Genomic DNA, 17195 nt, shown 5'->3' with positions numbered 1-17195 from the left:
TCAATAGTCAAATATACAACAAAATATATAATAGACATCAACATTTTACAAATGTTGGGCTTTGATGTCAGCGTCATTCTTCAATTATTGTTAAAAGAAAATATATATTAGATATACAATTTATTGTTAAAACTGAAACTTTTCGTTTTTTTATTATTTAAATAAATAATTTCTATGATATACATAGAAATTTACATTGAACTAACTTTTTTTTTCATAAGCCCAATACTTATTTAATGCTTTTAGTCCGATTAATTACTTGCTCTTGGGCCTTCATATTTTTTTGTGGGACAAATTAAAATAATAATAAAAAAATGTGATTTTTTGTCCATATGTAGAATTACTTTATATGCACACAGATTTTTTTATGTATTTTTAATATTTTTAATACATAAGTTACTTATTTAATATGAACTGTAATATGGTTTAATATGAACTGTATGATATGAAAGTCATTTATTATTTTAATTCCTATTTTTTGTATTATGTAATATACATGATTAATATTGTATTATGTACCAATACTATACTTCACAGATACGTATGAATATTCATGTCGTATCATGGGTACGTTACTCTTATTTTATATATTACTTTTATTAAATACGTATGAATATTCATGTCGTGTGAAAAATTGGATCGTGCGAAGCACGGGTATAATACTAGTCACTACTTAAAGCGGCCAACTCATCTCCCGCTCTATTCGCTTCCCGTCAGATGTGGAAAAAATCAACAATCACTTTTTAACGAGCTTGTTCGAAAGACTTTTCATAGATCATCATACAGAGAATTCGAGCTCTTATAGCTATCATGTAGAATGTGAGAAGCAAGGAGCAAGTCCATGAAAACCTTCACAAGATTGAGATCATTACAGTAGTCCTTTTTTGTATGTTTATTAGTACATGGTAAATTAATGTTAATATCAGTAACTTTATGCGTTTATTAATACATGATAAATTGATGTTGATATCAGTAATTTCAAAAATTACATAAAAAAAAATTAAAGATCAGTTTGTTATTTATATATTTAACGTTAAATAAATAACTAAAAGAACAAGTTAAATTTTAATTTTTATGTAATTTATAAAGTAATAACATTAATAATAATTTTTAATATATTAAAATTAAAATAGGTATATAAAATAAAAACAAAATCCTAAACGATTCTCACAAAAAATACTAAACCAATGCGAACTTGAATTAACACCAATCAAACATTCAGTTAGTTCTCCTTCTTATGACTTTTTTTTGTATAAGTAATTAGTTTTTTGGTTTGGATTAGGGTTATCTTAATACTGTAATTATGACGTCATGCTGACTCCAGAGTCCACACCTAAAAATTAAGTGGATATACACAAAAATTAAACCATTTTCTTTTTCCGCCGGCTAATTGGAAAAACTCAACAAAGAAAAGAATACGCATAATTCTAGCTCACGCAAAATCCGACGAATCGCCGACGCGCAATGGATCTCCCGCCGCCGCCGCCTAGCTTCGGCCGCCGCCACCACCACCACCACCTCAGGTACGAAAACGTCCTCCGCCCTCCTGATTTCCTTCCCCCACCCTATCCCCACCACCTCCCCCCACCACCGCCTCCACCACAAACCCGTTCGTCGAATATTCTTCTTCCACCACCGTCGCCGCCGCCTCCCCCTCCTCCACCCCTACCAATGCGTCACATGTCGCCAACCCCTCATCCTCGGCGTTTTGCTTTCTCTCCGCCGCGGTACCCTATTATTGAGCGATCCCATCATTACGAATTCGATCCACCACCAAAACCCTATTTCCGCCCCACTCGTCTTCCGCCTCCACCGCCCCCACCTCCGAGAGAAGACATGCCCTTGCAAATTGTTCCTGATTATCCCAAGAGAAATCCTTTCTTCGAATATGAAAATTATTCTCGGGGTCGTATTGATGATATACGTGAATTGCCTGAAAATTGGGATCGAGATTTGCGTTGGGGTGCCACGGGAGTTCATAGCAGGGTTCCCGAGATTGATAGAGGGCGTCGTGATAGATACCGTGATGTAATTCCTGAGAGTCTTGAGTTGTATAGAAAGAGGGATGATGGCAGGAGATGGGATAGTGAACTTAGTGATTGGGGTTCTGACTTGGACAGAAGGAGGGACTATGATGAGAGGAGATGGGATAGTGGTAGGGACTATGATGAGAGGAGATGGGATAGTGGTAGGAATGATCGGAGTCGTGACTTGTATAGGGAGTGTGATTATGATGAAAGAAGATGGGATAGTGGTATGAATGACCGGAGCCCTGACTTGTACAGGGAGCCTAGTTTTGATGGGAGGAGATGGGATAGTGGTATAAACAATCAGGGACGCGAGTTGTGTATTCAGGTGGTGGATGATGATGAGAGGAGACGGGATTCTAGCAGGTCTGCTGGAGTTTTGTCTCGACTGGGAAACAGGCAGCGAGAACTTTCTGAGAATGATCTAAGGTTAGGTGGGGTTTTGTCTCGACGGGGAAACAGGCAACCGGAATTTGCTGAGGATGATTTGAGTTTGGGTGGAGTTTTGTCTCGATTGGGAAACAGGCAACCAGAATTTTCTGCCGATAATCCAAGTTTGGGTAGATTTAGTGGTAGGTTAGGGACCGGGGTTAGTAAGGGGGAGTTAATGTGGCCTGATAAGAAGAAGAAATTGCAGAAAAAGAATACATTACTTAGGACCCAATTAGGAAGTCGTAGTAGGCACAGTGGAGGTTTTAAGTCTCAACACTTTGCAAACAACACTAGTAGAGGTAGTTTCAAGGTCAAGGAAAAAGGATCTGCGAAGATGCAGACAAGAATGGAAGTCAAGAGAGAGAGGGAGCAGAGTCCTATGGAGCTTGCTATTTCATTTAAGTCAAATGCACTTGTGGCGAAGGCTATTCAGGTGCCATCTCATCCAGCTACTGAATTAAGTGTAAGGTCAAATTCAGTGGAAGAAAGAATAGGGTGTAGTGCGTCTGCTTTGCCTGCAGCCAAACAGAATGTTGTTTCAGATTTCCAATTTGATTCACAGGAAGCTTCAAAAGAGCACACCAGTACAAGGCAGCCTTTGCTTGGAGCTGATCTGCAGATGGAAAGAGATAATCATACCTTCAAAGTTGATGCTTGTAATCCCTTGGTTCCTAAGCTGAAGAGGAAAAGGAGCAATTTGAACACAAGACCTGCTTTGTCATATGTGGTCCATAGTGTAATTACTAAGTGTTCTGATCATGCAGGGGGATTGGTAACTACTACGGAGGATGCTGATCGTGTGCACCAGTTGAGAGCTGATGGGGTCGCACATCAGGCACATGAGAACTTTTTACCTAAAGAGAATTGTGGTTATGGGGACAGTTTGAACATCAATCTGGATGTGAACATTTCCAACAAAAATGTACATGATAAAGCTTCTGTATGTGATGCAGATATGGATGCAATTAAGCCCGTTAGCCGATATATTAAGTTTGGTAGTGATACAGAAGATGAAGTTAGTGAACATCCTAATCTGGGTGAGGCAATGCAAATGAAAGAGGATGCTATCATCTCTGATGTAGCATTTAAAGATGCTAACTCAGAGGACTTTTTCCCAAATCAGCCTGATACGCCCCAAGTTATGTTAGATGCAAAGCATTTCAGAAGTTTAGAAGGTGCTGCTGTTACAGTTTGTCCAAATGTTGCTTTTGACATTTCTGTCAGTTCTTGCATTCTTTCGGCAAATAATAAGGAGACTTTACCTGAGTTTGAAGCATCTTTTTCTGATAATGTGGGAACTGTTCTCTCACATAATGTTTACTCTGTGGAAGGATCTCCCGAGATGCTAAGTGGCGGAGAAACTTGCTTATCTATTGATAATTCATCCTCCAAGGTGATAACTGACGAAGAAACTTGTGTATCTGTTGGCCACTCATCCAAGGATATTAGGAAGAGGAAACGTGGAGGTGCTCAGATGGGTCTTTCTGGTACAAAGACCAATGTGAATGTCGAAACAGTTAGATTCATTGATGGTGGAGTTACAAGGTGTTTGGCAAAGGATATTGATCCTGCAATGGATGGCGACTTTGCTGATGAGAAAGATAGATGCAAGGTGGTTAACTGCTTACAAGAAGGTCCCTCTGGAGTTGAAGATTCAGTCCTAGAGGTTGATTTCACTGCAAATGGCTCATTCCCAGGCTACCAGAAGAAGCAGAAACTTTCCAGCCCAAGATCGAGTCTCTCATCTCTTTCCGAAGATGATACACTTGCAGATGGGTTCAGTAATCCCCCAATTCTTGAGCAGCATTCCACCAGGCCATCTGAATTGGGAGCTGAGCGAAGTGGGAATACTTCATCAGCATCCATAACCACCACACAATGCCGAACCACTGATGTGCGAGGTGAAGTTGGTATTAATGACTTAAATGTCGCAAATCAGGATGAGGATCTGGTAGATGGTGACGGATCACTAGGGAATGATGATCTTGCTTTAATTGCTAGTGGTATATCGTGTTCTGACAGAAATTGTCCCAGTGCTTCTGATTCTGGGGATGAATCGTTAGCGTCTAGCTTTGACATGCGATCTTGCATGTCTTCTCCTGAAGGGCTGCATGTTTACTCTGATTCATGTTTTTTGGGAAACACTAAGACTGATGCCTGCCTATCAGATACTGAAATGATTTGTCGGAGTGACAAAATATCCAACAAAAAGCATGTGTTTGCTGATCCAAATACCAGTTCTCTTGGGAGATGTTTCGAGGCAGCTGTTAAAAAATCACAAACTAATCCTGGCATTCCACAATTTCTACTTAAGGATACCAGTCAAGTGGTCAAGAAACTTTATCCAGTACATGGTAAACTAACTTGGAGTAAGGACCAAGTTCCTTCTGCTGTTACTAAAGTTTTTCCTGTGCAGCATCCTCCTTTAAATTTTAGTAATACGCGGAAATCATATTCTTCTCATGCTACAAAATCAAGGACGTGGTGTCGCACTGTTGACTCCACTGCTGCAGTTGTGGAACCTAAAGTAAAACCTCCCATTCCTCAGAGTAATGCAACAAAGGCAGCCAGACCTATACAGAGTTCATATATACGAAAAGGTAATAGTCTATTGAGGAAACCCCTGTCAGATGACACTTCACATGGATTCCCTGGTTCAAGTTGCTCAGTTTATCGGCTAAGTCCTTGCTCCAACACTATAAAGAATGACCTAGCATCTGACTGCAAGACTGGTGATGCTGATGCACTAACTCTGAAGAGAACAGGGCAAGTAAACACTTCTGAAATGACAAAAGCACTGACCAAAAATCGTAGTGTGAACTCATTAAGTTTAACTCCTTGCAACTTGGAGGAGCTTTTGCCCGTAAGTAATCCTCACAGCAATGGTTGTACTTCTAAGACTTTAGATGTCATGGAGGAGATGATAAATTCTTCTCCTGTTCCTGAATGCCGAACTGATTCAGTCGTCAACTCAGATAGCCAAAGTACAGCCGTAGAAGGGAACTCAGAAAAGAAGATTATTTATGTCAAGAGGAGATCTTATCAATTGGTTGCGACTTCTAATTCTGATGATATATCTTCATTAGGGGTGGATAATACCCAATCACGATTATCTGATGGTTACTTCAAGAGTAGGGAAAATCAGCTTTTAAGAGCATCACCAGAAAATCATGTCAAACGAGGGAATGAAAATGCTATTGCATCTGGACTGGTGCCTCACTCAGTTATTCCTAAAACTTCTACAAGGAAGCAATCTGGTTTTGCCAAGACTTGCAGACATTCGAAATTTTCATTTGTGTGGAAATTGCATGATACGCAGTCTTCAGAAAAGCATAAGAATTCTTTGGGACCTCGGAAAGTCTGGCCACATTTGTTTTCTCCTAAAAGAGCTGCTTATTGGAGAAATCTTATACTGGGTATAAAACCGTCCCATTCCAACATCAGGTATGTGGTTATCTTCTGCATCTTTTTGTTCATTGCTGTAACTGCAATGCCTTTTTTATTCTTTCTGAGCTGGTTGGATCTAAACTAATGATGAATATGTTGCTTCTCTCTCTCTCTCTGAGTTGTGTAGCCAAAAACTGCTGGTGTCAAGAAAGAGAGGTGCACTTTACACTAGATCAAGTCATGGGTATTCTCTTAGGATGTCGAAAGTCTTAAGTGTTGGTGGCTCTAGTTTAAAGTGGTCGAAATCAATTGAAAGGAGCTCGAAGAAAGCCAATGAGGTTTGTTGAGCTCAAGAACTCATGGATATACAGCTTAAATCATGTAAGTGAGTATGCTATATATGTTTTATTAATAGGAAGCTACAAGAGCTGTTGCTGCTGCTGAGAAGAGGAAAAAAGAGGAAAAGGGTGCTGTTCACATTGCTTCAAAGAGCAGAAATCATGTTTCTCGTAAGTGGGTTCTTAGTGTAAAGCTGCGTCCAGGTACGCCGCTCTGCAATCCTGGTGTGGCATTTCAAATGTGCAGTAATTTAAAAAAATACGTTTTTAGATAATTAAAATATACAAGATGTAAAATGCTTGTTATTTTTATATTGATTCAGTTTCATACTCCCTCAGTGTATATAACACTTCATGTGCATTTTTGGATCACATAAACAGGAGAACGAATATTTCGTATTGGTTCAGAACGCTACAGAATGGATCCAACAAGGAGGACTCTTCAGAGGATCACAGGTGGCTTTATGTACCCTCATTTGCTTCTGTGCCATTTCCGTTGGCCAATTTGTCATTTACTTCTAGATTGTGTAGATTAACCAGCATAATTTTAACATTTTCGCAAATATATTTGCAGTTATTTCATGAAAGTATTTATATGTATGTGTTATATATATATATATAGGGATGAGTTATACTAAGAATGCTATCTTTCGTGAGAAATGAGAATGATTGATAAGCCAGTATATATTGTTGCATAAGCTGTTTGTAATGTTTGAATAACATTTTTACTTGGGTTCGAATCCTGGAGGGAGCGAAAATTATATCTAATTAATTGAATTTTGTTATTTAGTCATTACAAGCAGCTTATTCAACACTATATACTGGCTTATTCAACCATTCTCAGTTCTCACGAAAGATAGCATTCTTAGTATAACTCTTTCCTATATATATATATATATATATATATATATATATACAAACACATATATTATACAGGCATAGCATCTTGGCCTCTATCTTTGCGATTTTTTATTAATGGAGTTCTATTCCTTTATGTTGAATGTTGATTTCATCCTGATTTAAAGGCATGATTTGTCTGAGTTCTCTTACTTGCCAAATTTAGTGGGTAATGCTGTTGATGAGTGATATTTTGTATGAGCACTTATATAGTTCAAATGCTATGTATAATTTACTGTAACATGAAGCAACTATTTCTGTTCAACTGCCTCTAGAGATTCATATATCTGTGAGTTTTGGTTCTTCTTCCATTGAATATAAGAGCTAATTCAGTTTTTTAGTGACAAGTCACTATCTATAGAAATCTAATCAACTGATCTTGTCTCTTCATGCATATCCAGCAGATAAAGAATCATCATCATCAGTGGCTCTTCAATCTAAAAAGAATGTTAAGAGATCTTATATTCCCAGGAGATTATTTATTGGCAATGAAGAGTAAGTTCTCTATAAATGAAACAAATTTCTTATTCTAGCAATGGATACAATTTCAGAGACAGACTTTGAGCATATTTTAAGGTTTGATGCCTTGCATTTTGTTTAGATATGTTCGAATTGGAAATGGTAACCAGCTTATTAGAGATCCAAAGAAACGTGTCCGTGTCCTTGCAAGCGAGAAAGTTCGCTGGAGTTTGCGAACTGCCCGGCTGCGATTGGCTAGAAAGAGAAAATATTGTCAGTTCTTCACTAGATTCGGAAAATGCAACAAGGATGATGGGAAGTGTCCGTACATCCATGATCCCTCTAAAATAGTAGTCTGTACAAAATTCCTAACTGGTTCATGCACCAATATCAACTGCAAATTGACCCACAAGGTAATAAGTGATTTTTTGTCTTATGGTTCTCAGTGTATGGTATCTCTGTGTATTTATGCAATGACACTATTTGTGATGTAGGTTATCCCCGAGAGGATGCAAGATTGTTCATATTTTCTGAAAGGTGCTGAGTGGTGCATATTTTGGTTGTGTTGGATTAAGATCGACAATCTAGTATCTCATTCTTTTTTTCACAGGGTCGTGCTCCAATGACAATTGTCCTTATAGACATGTACATGTCAATCCTGATTCAAGTGTTTGTGACAATTTCCTCAGAGGCTACTGTGCTGATGGCAATGAGGTATTGGTTGTTTTGGCTTCTATGTTCTCAAGTTTGAATGATGCCGATTTCTTTTGGGTTTTGCTATTCTACAAGGGTCTTCTTTTCAGAAAACATGGAAATGACAGCCTAGCTTATTGCATCAGTTTCAGATATAGTTTCTCCTCTAAGTTCTACTTCTATCCCTTTTGTCTCCTTGTTGCGTCTCCCAACATCCTTCCCCTGAAGATCTTCTCCTCTCCTTGAATTGAACCATGAACTTTCTATTTGATTGGATCATTAGATGAGTTGTTGAACTATGTTTTGAAGAATAACTGCTTGCCTTTCAAAAAGTCCACCCCACCCCACCCCCCATATGCTGCACGCACATCCTCAAGCTAGAGAGCTGGATGTTGAAGCACAGATAAAGACACCGACATATTCCGTTCATGGGCACAAGATATTTTAAGATGCAACTCGCTTCATGCGCTAGTGATCATGTTTCTGAACTTGCAGTGCCTGAAGAAACACACCTATGTCTGCCCTGCTTTTGAAGCAACTGGAGTGTGTCCTCAAGCATCAACATGCAAGCTACACCATCCGAAAAAGAAGATAGAAAAGAAACCAACAATTGAGCAAAAGGTTGTAAGAGGCCGCTACTTTGATGGTGGACTAGTTGGAGCTGATGACTGGAGCACAGCAGCAGCAGCACCGATAGAGAAGCTCTCCTCGAAAGGTAAGGATGACATAGTTGTGCATGAAGGACAATTCCCGGATTATATTAGCTTAGAAGTCAGTGATGATGAAACGGATGAAGCACTGGTCTTGGAAAAAGTATGCGATGAAATTCTGCCAGATGCACAAAAAGATCATGGTGTTGAATAGATATAGTGTGTCGTACATATCGTCTCCAGCCATTGGCAGCTGGGAGATGAACAACATAGTTGTAAAGGTACAGTCAATATTTGTGAATTGTGATTTGTGATCTATACTTGTAGGTTTTTTATGTATCTAAGGTTTAGTATAGGATTTTGTAAGAACAAATTAAGAAATGAAATTTGAATTTAGTTCAAGCTATTTGTCTTTTGTAAGTTGCTGTGTAGGTTTATTTGCCACAAGTAATTTTTTTCATGGCAAAAAGAGGGTAAAACCCAAATTTACTCGGCTCTTAACTCATGTATTGACCTGAGCATTGACAATTGAAGGTAAATATTTATGGAGATAATAGTAATAGAATTATATTTTGGTATTCTTCTAACGCAAGATAACAAAAACCCTTATCCACAAACAACAAAATGAGGACAGAAATCCAGCACGGAGTTGAGAAAACCAAGTGAGGAGAAAACATCCACAAAAATTAAGCATGGCTGCTGCCTCCTCAGCCTACGCCGGCTTCTCGATGCGGCCATGGAGAAGCAGCAGGAGCCAGAAACTGAGAAAGAGCAGCGCCTTGTCAGTTTCAGCCCAGCAAGCAGAGGTAGAGCAAACAGAGACGAAATTAGAAACGGAGAGCACAACGACGAAGCAGCCGGGCATGACCACGCCGCGGCCAGCGGAGAAGCAGGTGAACGTTCAGAGCAAGAACATGGGGAAGGAATACGGCGGGCAGTGGCTGAGCAGCACCACCAGACATGTCAGAATCTTTGCAGCCTACATCGATCCGGAGACGTGTGAGTTCGACCAAACACAGATGGATAAGCTGACCCTCATCCTCGATCCCACCGATGAGTTTGTGTGGACAGACGAAACCTGCACCAAAGTCTACTCCTACTTCCAAGAGCTCGTTGACCATTACGAGGTATCCATCTATCTGTCTATCTATCTATCTATCTGAAAGAAGTCGTTGTAGTGACTGAGTTTGCGGGGTGAACGGAACAGGGAGCTCCGTTGACGGAATACACGCTGCGTTTGATAGGTTCGGACATAGAACATTACATAAGGAAGCTGCTGTTCCAAGGAGAGATCAAATACAACATGGATGCAAGAGTGTTGAACTTCAGCATGGGGAAGCCGCGCGTTGGATTCAGTTACGACGGCCAACTTCCCGATGCCTATTGATACTTCTTATCTTACAATATTCTAATCACACTATTATTTCATTGTCAATAGCCTTCTACTGTTTCATGTTTTGTTTTAACAATCTCTTTCCCATTCCAAATCATGTTTTTCTTTGGGATTGCACCATACTCAATTTTGACCATTAATTGTGAAAATTTGGACGATCCAAATGCATCTTTGCATAGCTGCATGGATCTCGCTTTCCCATTATCATAAAAATGCAGTCAATCAATTTGCTTTGTGCATATTTTTATTTAACTATATGCCTTTTTGCGTTTAACATTAAGTCTAAAAATGCACTTATACCATTTTATCATTAAAAAAGGGCAAGAAATCTCAAGTTCTCAACCATTGGATAAACAAAATCATAAGATGAGTATGGACATTATATGATCCCACCCTTTTCTATAGACCACCCAATGCTGGACTGAAATAAAATTAGAAATTTATGAGATCTAATTCATGTGGATGAAAGAGAACAAGCTTATATATAATATGCTCCATCACTTATGCTATTACACATGACTATATAAGACCAAGTAAGTGTAAGCCAATACAACATGAATGCAGAATGTCAAGTTTATAACTAAGATGGAGGCCGAAAAGTGAGCCAAGATTACAACCTCAAGGTTTTACAATCTCATAGATTGTCACATGTAGTTTTGAGATATATTTACACATTAAAAAGGGCCCACACTGGATAATCTTGATTAGCGAGACCGTAGCTCCAACTCAAGGCATTGCTTGTCTTTCCAAGGCTTAAACACTCCTTCATGGCTCAAATTCTGGAAGATATGCACCAACTCAAATTCAGAATATACTATGATCAAAATGGAGTAAAAACCAACTCCCACAACGACGAAGCTATGTAAAAAAAAAAATACACATTAATATAGAAATTTGCATAATCACAGCAATCAATTGATCCTTTTGTTTCCTGAATTAAACATACGTCTGAGGCTCTAATTAGGTACGAAGAACATAAAGCTAATTCGAGTAGTGCTAGAACCAGATAATCGAACAAGGAGTCTCAAAACCATTTTAACAAAGGCCTATCTACATTAATAAGCTGAGGTCTATCTACACATGCAAAGTACATGCATATTGCCATTTTGTCCTCAAATATTGATTAATACTAAGCTACAAAGGCTGTTGTATTTACCCTCGTGTATATTTATTTATGTGTACCAGTCTACCAGAGATTTCCAGTGGCTTTAATATGAACTAAAATGGCAATCACAAATCTAACAAAATATAATATATGAGACTATCACAGTATTTGTTAGCAAAATATATATATTCACCAACCTGAAGCCAAAACAGAAATCCACGAAGGATGATCAAACATTTTTCCCGCTTATATCGGTATTTTGTGAGTTTTCTTTGCACATCTGCATGCATTGAAGTATACATTAGATAACGCGCACAAGAATATATGGATTGACATAAGGCTAGCACAATATCATGTATTTTAGTAGCGCATTAGGATTACGGAGCTAAATTGCAAATTGAGCTAAGGAGATAACCACGTTCCACAAATAGAGAAAAAGAGGAAGGAAATTCATGAATATTGATGACAGCATCAAAATTTTACATCCAAATGAATTAGAAATAATGTCATCCAAGCCGTCAAGACAAATCTTGTTCTTGATATAGTTGGAATGCTATGTAAAGATGAACATTATGCATAAATGATTTATGGAAAGATAAAACAGAATATTATGAACATTTTCCGAAAAGTGAGTAGTTACGTTACGCCTTGCTTTATCAGACCATACAGAATCTTTAACTGACCTGGATGGTAAACGAGGTAGGATCCAGCCCGGAATGCCATCCGAGCCTTTTGAAGCTCCTCTTTGTCAAATGGTTTTCTGAGAACCTTTAAGAGCTCCTTCCTAAATTCACTATCACTTGCACTTCGAACACCAACTTTCTGGGACTCTTCATCATCCATCTGTTCCACGTCATAAGGCAGAACTTTCAATCAGAAGGGAACGAAATAACAAAAAACAGAAACACAAACCCAATCAAAAGGGAGGAAGTTGTGTTAAGAAAAGACGTACGCTGCTATAATATTTCTTTGAACAAACAAAAGGGTTCGAGATTTCTTTCTTAACAACCTTATCACTATCTAGGATGATCACTTCTGGAACAGTTTTACTGCTACCTTGTCCTTCCAAATATCTTTTGCTATCATATGCGAACGAGCATTTAGCACACTTGACATTTCTAGTTCGGCTATGGACTCCTTTTACAGGTAGACGAGTTTCCACACAATGATAGGGCTCCTTCTTGACAGCACAATTGCTAAAAGCAGTCTTCATAGTTGAAAGCCTACTATCTCCTCGAGCTGCTTTTGTCAATTGTGTTTGGCCACGTACCGCATGTTTCTCACCTAATCGAACTTGACGAACATCTAGAAAATAATTTCTTGTCCCCAAATTTTTCCTTGAGCCACGACCCTGATAAGTCTTCTCATTTTCTTTTTTCACCTCTGTCTTCTCGTTGGCCTCATACTCTTCTTTCACCACCCCCTTCAATTTTCCACCTATATTTCCCCTATAGGTCTTGACTGGTTGAGCTCGAGTTTGAAATGGTATCAGCTGCTTATTTTCTTCATTGTTTAGGTGATGCAAACGATCATTGCCTAATGGCAGCAGTGCCTTGCCATTCTCACTAGTTCGAGCTCTACCACGACCATCATGTTGGTCTATGATACTGCATTTTCTTTTCCTATTCTTAAGTGGCACGGGCCTCTCCACCAGCTCAACGACATCATCTGTATCAGTTTTCACCCTGCATGGATCAGGCTTGTCGTACATAGTTAGAAGGCTTAATAACATGTTCTTGTAGACCTCATCTATGCTACCTTTTCGCTCCATGAGTGTTAACAACTTCATGCCATCGTATTTGCTCCCTGCTCTCGCTCTAGCATGTCTTAACTCGGATTTAACATCACTGGGAACTAAATGTTGATGTCTGGCATAGGGTTTAAGTGCCATACTCACTCAAAAGAATGCTCCCTACGCCTCACAAATCTAACAACAATAACTCAGCAACCAACCTTAAAGATATTCAATATCTCTTCCAGAATTAACATCTGGAACACATATGCAAGGAAAAAAGATCAAATCAAAAAATTGTGCCAAGCATATTACAAATACTGAACAATCGATCATTCAAAATAAGTAAAGAACAATTGCATTCAGACTAGCGTTACGGTTACGCCAAATTCACACACACACGTATATATATATGTTAATAATTACTGGACCTGTAAAAAAATGTGCAATTTTACTAACAAAACAATAAAAAACAACAACAGATAGAATGGAAGAGAAATGGCATGTGATGTATTTGCCATTTTGCAATAATAATAATAAATAACAATAAAACCACCGGCACCTGAGAAAATGGCTTTTCTATACCCAAGAAAAAAGTTTCTCCAAATCTTTGAGCAATTCAAGAATGGCTGGAGTTTTCATTCTTTCAGTTTCCCATTGTTAGTTTTTGCTTTGAGAAATTCCGTTTCCGATTGTTGAATTTGTCTGAGCGACTACAATTTGCAAGTGTAGAAGAGTGATGGATTGTTTTCTCTCACGCATAATCTATATCTATATCTATATCTATATGAAAACACAGTTCTAAAGCAACAACCCACTACACCAATTAGCAAATAAACTGCAGCAACCCACTATCGAAAAGCAATAACAAAACTGCTACAAAAAAAAAACACGTTCAGATTTACAATTTATAAATACCATATCATCATTTTCATTTATCATTTCCCACTTCTCTCTACACTCATTTTCTGAAAAAATTACAAAATTCAAAGCAACCCACCATTTTATTTCTCAATGTATCAAAGATTGCTCCACTGAATCGGTTTTCTCAAGGAATTGCAGCAGAAAAAACTCAAAATTCACGAACCCATAGGGTCACAGCTTCTAAGTATACAAAATTCATGGACGGAGAAGGAGAATGAGAAGAAAAAAGGATGCTTGAAGGCATACACGAATTACGTGTTGGCTGCTATTTTTAGGCCATATGCAGGCCGGAGAGGCAGACTTGTGTGTACCTGAGTGGTATTGCGGCAGGATGATCCGCACGGCGATGAGTGATATGCGAGGCTACGGAAAAGACAGAGTGAAAGAGAGGCGGAGAGAGCGACGAAAAACGGAGACTTTGGCAGAGAAGGCGGGGCGGATCTGTCCGTACGGCGGCCAGATGACCGCAAGAAAAGGAGGTGAAGAAAAGAAGGAGAAATGGGCGTCAACATTGGACTTCAATTATTCATTTTTTCTTATTCTTGTGTTTTTATAACTTGGCCTTCAACTAATTGTTTTTTTTTTTTTTTTTTTAATTGCAGGCTTCAACTAATTGTTGCATTCTTTAATTGTTGGGTTTTTGATTGTATTCATTCTTTTTGGGCCAAATTAATACTTTAGATTTATGTGTTCGTTCATATGTTTGATGTATTTTATTTTTTAAGTTGTCTGATTTTTTTTTACTTATTTAATATATAATAATAGATTTAATACTTTTTATTTATTAATAATTAAATTTAGGTATAATATTTATTTTTATATAATATTAGTAATTGAAATTTTTTTGAGTTGAATGTATAATTTGAAATATATATATAATGATTGAAGAAGTATAATTAATGCTTATAAAAAACACACTGAAGTTATAATTAATGTTTACATTTTCAATTGTTGTATGCATTAATTTGAAAATATTAACTCACAAATTTGCATATACTAATATAAAATATATAAAAATAAACTTGGAACGAATAAATTATGATTATATAAAAGATCGCTTAAAATTTACGAATATGTGTCAATAAAATTATCAACAAATGTCTATGTAGTATTATGATTTTTTTTCTAAACATATCGTCAATTTTCATTCATGAAAAAAAATATATTCAATATGCATCTTAAATTTAAGTTCATGAAAAAATTTAAATATGTATAAATATCACAAAAAATATTGTTAAAACGAATAAGTTATGAAAAAAAATAAAATTTAAAATATTTTATTTGGTTGAAGTTTATTTTTTATAGTTGTGTTTGTATTTTATTTATATAAACATATTCGCTATTATCTTTTCTCAATTAAATTTAATTTTACTTTCACATTTATATATATTAAAAATAAAATATGTGATACCTTTTGTTTATACTTTAACTATTAATATACAATACTTATTCAATTTAATACTCCAATATGAGTTCATAATCTATATCTATATGTAAATATTATGACAAAATCTTTAATTTAATGTACAAATAATCAAAACTAAATTTAGACCGACTACGTTTTTTTTCTTAATGTTGAACATACTATAATTTTTTCCTTTAAGTCTTTTATATTTATTTTATTTTATTTTTATATCAATTTAAAAAAAAAGAGTTATAAAATGAACCAATATTCCTTCACCTCTATTACATTCTATAATATTATAAATAAATAAAACATCTATGTTTGTGAACAATTAGTTATAATATTAGAAATAAATTTCAAATAGTATGAGTTTTTATTTATGTTTGTATATGAAAATTTATATTTATTGATTTATTAAATAAGCAATAATAATGTACAATGTTAATTTTTATTATTAAATAACTTTTAATTATTTAATAGCTATAATTATCTTTACACTTTATACAAAGTTATAAAGTTACGCTTTTAAATTCAAGGTTTTAGTGAGTGGTTTAATAGCTATAATTATCTTTACACTTTATACAAAGTTATAAAGTTACGCTTTTAATTATTTTATTTTATGTTTTAAAGTGTATTTTTCGTTTTCTTATATTTTGATTATATTTATATTTATATTTATTTAAACGTCCATTTAATTTCGGTACTCGCCGTGCATCGCACGGGGCGGACGTACTAGTTGCAAATAAAATAAAGAATATTACTAACATTTTTCGTGAATTTAATGTGAATGTCATTATATAGTAGTAATTTTTTTTTTCGTCTAATTGGGAAAGCGAGATACTGATTTTGAACTTTAATCAAGCACTCGTATCAATCCAACTTTTTAATTAGAAAGAAAATTTAAATATATCAAATTATAATTTTTTATCGTGATCTTTATTTTGATATACATGTCAAATACTCCATCCGTCCACTAATTGTTGGCCTACTTGTATTTTTGGTCCGTCCACCAATTTATGTCCTATCTATTTTGGGTATGTTTATATTCATATTTTAATCAAAATTGTGGGTTCCTTTAATAAATTATGGCCTAATTGCATTGACTTTAATAAATTGTGGGTCCCTTTCTCCACTCAACTAATAAAAATACATTTTTTCTTAAAACCCGTGTTTTGCCTCTTAGGCCAACAATTAGTGGACGGAGGGAGTATTTTATAATGAATTAAATTTTATAATATTAAAAAATAAAATAAAAACATAAAATTACCATTAAATTTTGAAATTAAAAATTACTCTTTCCGTCCCATTATTTATGACACATTGCTTTTCGATTGAGTTAGTTTTATGTTGCAAATGCACTAAACTCAGGGAACAATATCAAAGATAATTGTTGATTAGTTTTTGAACTGTTTGATTGATAAAATTTTATTTGTTAATGAAATGTCATCGGAGGAATGAGTTTATACTCCCTCCGTCCCATTGGACTTGTCCCATTTGGTTTCGGCACGGTTATTAAGGAGAGTATTAGTAGTGTTAAGTGTGTAGATAAAGTAGGAGAGAGAAGGTGATAAAGTAGGAGAGAGAAAGTGAAAAAGTGATAAAGTAGTAGTGTTATTTATAGAAATGGGATAAGATCAATGGGACAAACAAAAAAGGAATACGAGACAAGATCAATGGGACGGAGGGAGTATTACAAATGTAGCAAATTCAAGGAATAATGTCCAAGACAATTATTGATTATTTTTTGAATTGT

General features: G+C 36.2%; 3 protein-coding genes across 17 annotated transcripts; 2 read left to right on the top strand and 1 right to left on the bottom strand.

Annotated features, from left to right (window-relative positions):
* The first annotated feature begins 1371 nt into the window (after positions 1-1371).
* On the top strand, positions 1372-9285 carry LOC131011817 (uncharacterized). Of its 4 annotated transcripts, none has more exons than XM_057939669.1 (9): positions 1372-5903; positions 6034-6184; positions 6262-6355; positions 6566-6640; positions 7486-7576; positions 7683-7953; positions 8035-8077; positions 8151-8254; positions 8729-9285. In XM_057939669.1, the coding sequence occupies exons 1-9, from the start codon at positions 1465-1467 to the stop codon at positions 9095-9097; spliced, it is 5637 nt and encodes a 1878-aa protein (XP_057795652.1). In that variant the 5' UTR covers positions 1372-1464; the 3' UTR covers positions 9098-9285. The 4 variants fall into 4 exon arrangements, with proteins under 4 accessions (XP_057795652.1, XP_057795651.1, XP_057795650.1 ...); XM_057939668.1 differs by having other exon boundaries at positions 7483-7576; XM_057939667.1 differs by having other exon boundaries at positions 6262-6388.
* A 24-nt stretch (positions 9286-9309) lies between these two features.
* On the top strand, positions 9310-10370 carry LOC131011820 (NAD(P)H-quinone oxidoreductase subunit M, chloroplastic). The gene is made up of 2 exons (XM_057939683.1): positions 9310-10010; positions 10091-10370. Exons 1-2 carry the CDS (start codon positions 9576-9578, stop codon positions 10268-10270), a joined length of 615 nt encoding a protein of 204 aa, XP_057795666.1. The 5' UTR covers positions 9310-9575; the 3' UTR covers positions 10271-10370.
* Positions 10371-10735: 365 nt separating this feature from the next.
* Positions 10736-14574, bottom strand: LOC131011818 (uncharacterized). 12 transcript variants are annotated; one of them, XM_057939679.1, is made up of 6 exons: positions 13676-14574; positions 13140-13370; positions 12334-13049; positions 12065-12224; positions 11579-11661; positions 10736-11055 (listed from the first exon to the last, which is right to left on the bottom strand). In XM_057939679.1, the coding sequence occupies exons 2-6, from the start codon at positions 13270-13272 to the stop codon at positions 10981-10983; spliced, it is 1167 nt and encodes a 388-aa protein (XP_057795662.1). In that variant the 5' UTR covers positions 13273-13370; positions 13676-14574; the 3' UTR covers positions 10736-10980. The 12 variants fall into 12 exon arrangements, with proteins under 12 accessions (XP_057795662.1, XP_057795661.1, XP_057795665.1 ...); XM_057939678.1 differs by having other exon boundaries at positions 14114-14574; XM_057939682.1 differs by having other exon boundaries at positions 13140-13308; positions 14114-14574.
* Between the last annotated feature and the right edge of the window lie 2621 nt (positions 14575-17195).

Source organism: Salvia miltiorrhiza, chromosome 2 (genome assembly GCF_028751815.1).
Source record: "Salvia miltiorrhiza cultivar Shanhuang (shh) chromosome 2, IMPLAD_Smil_shh, whole genome shotgun sequence".
Taxonomy (NCBI): domain Eukaryota; kingdom Viridiplantae; phylum Streptophyta; class Magnoliopsida; order Lamiales; family Lamiaceae; genus Salvia; species Salvia miltiorrhiza.
This window is presented reverse-complemented; position numbering and strand designations above follow the sequence as displayed.

Bases quoted from the DNA above. Each gene is read 5' to 3' on its own strand.
- LOC131011820 (XM_057939683.1), top strand. From the start codon at position 9,576: ATGGCTGCTGCCTCCTCAGCCTACGCCGGCTTCTCGATGCGGCCATGG. The intron at 10,011-10,090 runs GTATCCATCTAT...TGAACGGAACAG, and splicing joins AGCTCGTTGACCATTACGAG to GGAGCTCCGTTGACGGAATA.
- LOC131011817 (XM_057939665.1), top strand. From the start codon at position 1,465: ATGGATCTCCCGCCGCCGCCGCCTAGCTTCGGCCGCCGCCACCACCAC. The intron at 7,577-7,682 runs GTAAGTTCTCTA...CATTTTGTTTAG, and splicing joins TTATTTATTGGCAATGAAGA to ATATGTTCGAATTGGAAATG. The intron at 8,255-8,728 runs GTATTGGTTGTT...CTGAACTTGCAG, and splicing joins ACTGTGCTGATGGCAATGAG to TGCCTGAAGAAACACACCTA.
- LOC131011818 (XM_057939673.1), bottom strand. From the start codon at position 13,272: ATGGCACTTAAACCCTATGCCAGACATCAACATTTAGTTCCCAGTGAT. The intron at 12,225-12,333 runs GTACGTCTTTTC...GACGTGGAACAG, and splicing joins CAAAGAAATATTATAGCAGC to ATGGATGATGAAGAGTCCCA. The intron at 11,056-11,578 runs GTTGGTGAATAT...CATATCTTCCAG, and splicing joins GATTTCTGTTTTGGCTTCAG to AATTTGAGCCATGAAGGAGT.